The following is a 3,279-nucleotide window of genomic DNA, read 5'->3' as shown; positions in this document are numbered from 1 at the left end:
TTTCTATCAAGTGACGTTGTATATTATCATAATCTCAATCATCTTCCTTCAAGAAAATCTTATCATGAATCAATGGATGACATGTTTGTACATTTGTATGATAAAGATGTAATGGACGAAGCATAGTCCCTCCCTTAGGTTCCCACCATAAAATCTGTTTTCCCTATTTTGCAACATATTCTTCCACACCTAAGAAGCCCATCTTTATTAAACAAGTGTAAGAATCTTCTTTCTTGCAATACTTCATCCACATAAAATTGGATTATAAAATATTTTGGGTTCTAAATCTCCACCACAATTTGTATAGCTTTTGAGATACCTATAATAGTCCTAAACCCTAATCTACGTTCTAGTTTAGGTAAATATATCTCCAATGTAGCCCATGTTTACTCCTACCTGTGACTTAATTACTCCAAAAGAATGTAACAAAAATCCTATGAAGTTCCTTTAAAACAAAACTAGGAGGAACAATAGAAGAAAGAACATGGATACGAACACTTAGTAAAACATAGGTAATACCTCTTTACCTCAATATGTTGTCATATTTCCTTTTCATGCTTACAATTTTGACTTCACTCATTGAATAAGCTCTGAATAGTGCTCTTTTCTTTTTCTTGAATGATCTTAGGGCGATTCAGATATTTAAAAGGAAACTGACCCTTTTTATGTTTGTACAATCTTTTACTAATTGATTATCTTCCGTTGCTACAGTCTGATGTAGATAAATTGAATTTTTATCCTTATTCACTTTCTGACCAGATTGTGTCTCATAATCATGTACAATTGATAATTTTCTTTAAATAATATGTATTAGTTTTGTTAGAATGAAAAAGATTTTGATAATTGACAAATATAGAAACAGATGAAAGAAACATGTTCTACAGACGTGTTCCTTAAAGAACGAATCCGACTTGGATAAGGAGAACGTCAACCACGTGATTTAGAAGTTATAAAGCTGTGGAATTATTATTTTTTCGACAAGCAACAAGTACAAAAAGTTTCCTTTTATAAAGGAGTTCAAAGCCAAGTGAAAGAAGGAAAACTATTCCTATTTAAGGAAATCTATTTAAGGAAATTGTGTTTTCTTATTTTTTAAGGAAATTCTGTAGAAAAGGAGTCCAAGTAGAAGTCAACAAGGATTTGTAGAAGGCAAACACAAGTTGAATTATACAAGGATTTGTTGAAGTTTTGATCTATAAATAGGGAGCTATTTGCTTCAAAAGAATTGCGCACTTACATAGATAGAAGATCAAAACACAATCAAGAAGTTTAAGAGAGTTTTGAGATTTACTGGGAGTATAGCAATTTGTGAATAAAAAGTGTAAGATTGTATCCAAGAGTCTTGTTTACAATCTGAGTTTTGTGAGTAGGAGTTGTTCGATAAGTTATAGAACTTGAAGAACATTGGAACAAATATAACCGGGGGGTTTTGTGTCTTTGGGTAGCTAGAAATTAGACTTTATAATTTCTTAACTAGGAATTAGAGTTTATAATTCCTCTAGGAATTAGAGTTTATAATTCCTTAGGTTACATAGCTTTGTAATCTTTTGTTGAGACTTGAAATTTAATAAAGTGAAGATAAATCCTACAGAGGTGTAGGTCGTGGTTTTTACCCTTGTGAGTTGGGGTTTTCCGCGATTAAATATTGTGTCATTATTTTATTTACAAAACGTAACTGCTGTAATTTCTCAAAGGAACATATAGAATAAACATGTTCCTAAGGCGAATTTGGGGGTCAGAATTCCAACAATTGGTATCAGAGCAGGTTATCTTTGAAGAGTCTAACAACTCAAGATAAGATCATAATGAATTCTGCACCTCCTCTCGGGCATGGTCAAGGGCAACACATCAACAGACCACCATTATTTAATGGAGAATACTACTCTTGGTGGAAGACAAGAATGGAAGATTTCATTCAAGCTGAAGATTATGAACTATGGGTTAGAATTACTAATGGACCATTAATTCCTACTATTACTGATAGTGAAGGAAATAAGGTACCTAAACCTATAGAAAAGTATGGAGAAGGCGATTACAAGATGTTAGGAAAGAATGCAAAAGCTAAGTGCATTCTTGTATGTGGATTAGGACCTGATGAGTTTAACCGCATCTCTAGTTGTACCTCTGCAAAACAAATATGGGACACTTTAAAAAATGCTCACGAAGGTACAACTCAAGTTCGTAAATTCAGAATTGCTAGACTTTGTTCTGAATATGAAGCCTTCAAGATGAAACCCGGAGAATCACTTCAAGATATGATCACCAGATTTACCACTGTTGTAAATGAGTTGATATCCTTGGGCAAAGTATACACCACTGAGGAACAGGTAGACAAAGTACTAAGGACTCTGCCTAGATCATGGGAAATAAAAGTTACTGCAATCAGAGAAGCCAAAGATCTAACCAATATGACTTTGGATGAATTAGTAGGAAATCTCAAAACTTATGAGATGAATGTTGACAAAAGAGGTGAAGGAAAAAAAGAGAAAAATCTTGGATTTAAAGCAACTGAAAGTGATGAATCTGACATAGATGATGATGATCTTACTCTGATAAGTAAGAACTTCAAGAAACTCTTAAAAAGGGGATTAAACGCTAGCAAGAAATCACCACCCCAAAAAGAAAGAAATCTTGAGAGACTACAAAGCGGAGGCTGCTTCAAGTGTGGTGAGACAGATCATCAGATCAAGGATTGCCCAATGTGGGAATTAGAATGGAAAAAGGAAAAAACTGAAAAAGAAAGGAAGGAACTCTTTAATAAAAAGAAAAACAAAGAAAAAGAACAAGCAATGTATGCAGCTTGGGGAACAGGTTCTTCAGACATGTATGAAGAAGATGATGAGGACATTGCTTTGATGGCGATAGAAGAATCAGATGCTGAACCCTGAATCAGACTCTGAAGAAACTGAGGCAAATCTTCTTAACCTAAAAGATAAACTAGTAAAGTTCTCTAAGAAAAAACTTCCATTCTTATTACTTGCTTCCATAGACACAATTCAAGAACTTGTTAACACCAAGAGCCAACTACTTGCTTCCTTATCTAGCTTAAAGTTTGAGCACATTGATCTTAATAAGAACAAACATGACCTTCAAGGGAAAATCAAGCAACTTGAATCTCACAATCTGGAACTAAGAACTGAGAATCTAAAATTAAAAGTTTTTGGTAAAGAAAAAGGGAGTGAACTGCCTGACCAAAAACTTGAGGTCGACAAACTCAAAAATATTTTAAAACTAGAAAAGGAAAACTCTAGAAGAATAAATCTTGAATTAACTAGGATG

General features: G+C 33.6%; 1 protein-coding gene across 1 annotated transcript; it reads left to right on the top strand.

Annotated features, from left to right (window-relative positions):
- The first annotated feature begins 1,805 nt into the window (after positions 1–1,805).
- LOC138340450 (uncharacterized) lies at positions 1,806–2,888 on the top strand. The gene has a single exon (XM_069292174.1). The coding sequence runs from the start codon at positions 1,806–1,808 to the stop codon at positions 2,886–2,888; it is 1,083 nt and encodes a 360-aa protein (XP_069148275.1).
- The last annotated feature ends 391 nt before the right edge of the window (positions 2,889–3,279 follow it).

The sequence above is a fragment of the Solanum lycopersicum genome, chromosome 12 (genome assembly GCF_036512215.1).
Source record: "Solanum lycopersicum chromosome 12, SLM_r2.1".
NCBI classification, from domain to species: domain Eukaryota; kingdom Viridiplantae; phylum Streptophyta; class Magnoliopsida; order Solanales; family Solanaceae; genus Solanum; species Solanum lycopersicum.
This window is presented reverse-complemented; position numbering and strand designations above follow the sequence as displayed.

Excerpts from the sequence above, each read along its gene's own strand:
- LOC138340450 (XM_069292174.1), top strand. The coding sequence starts at position 1,806 with ATGAATTCTGCACCTCCTCTCGGGCATGGTCAAGGGCAACACATCAAC.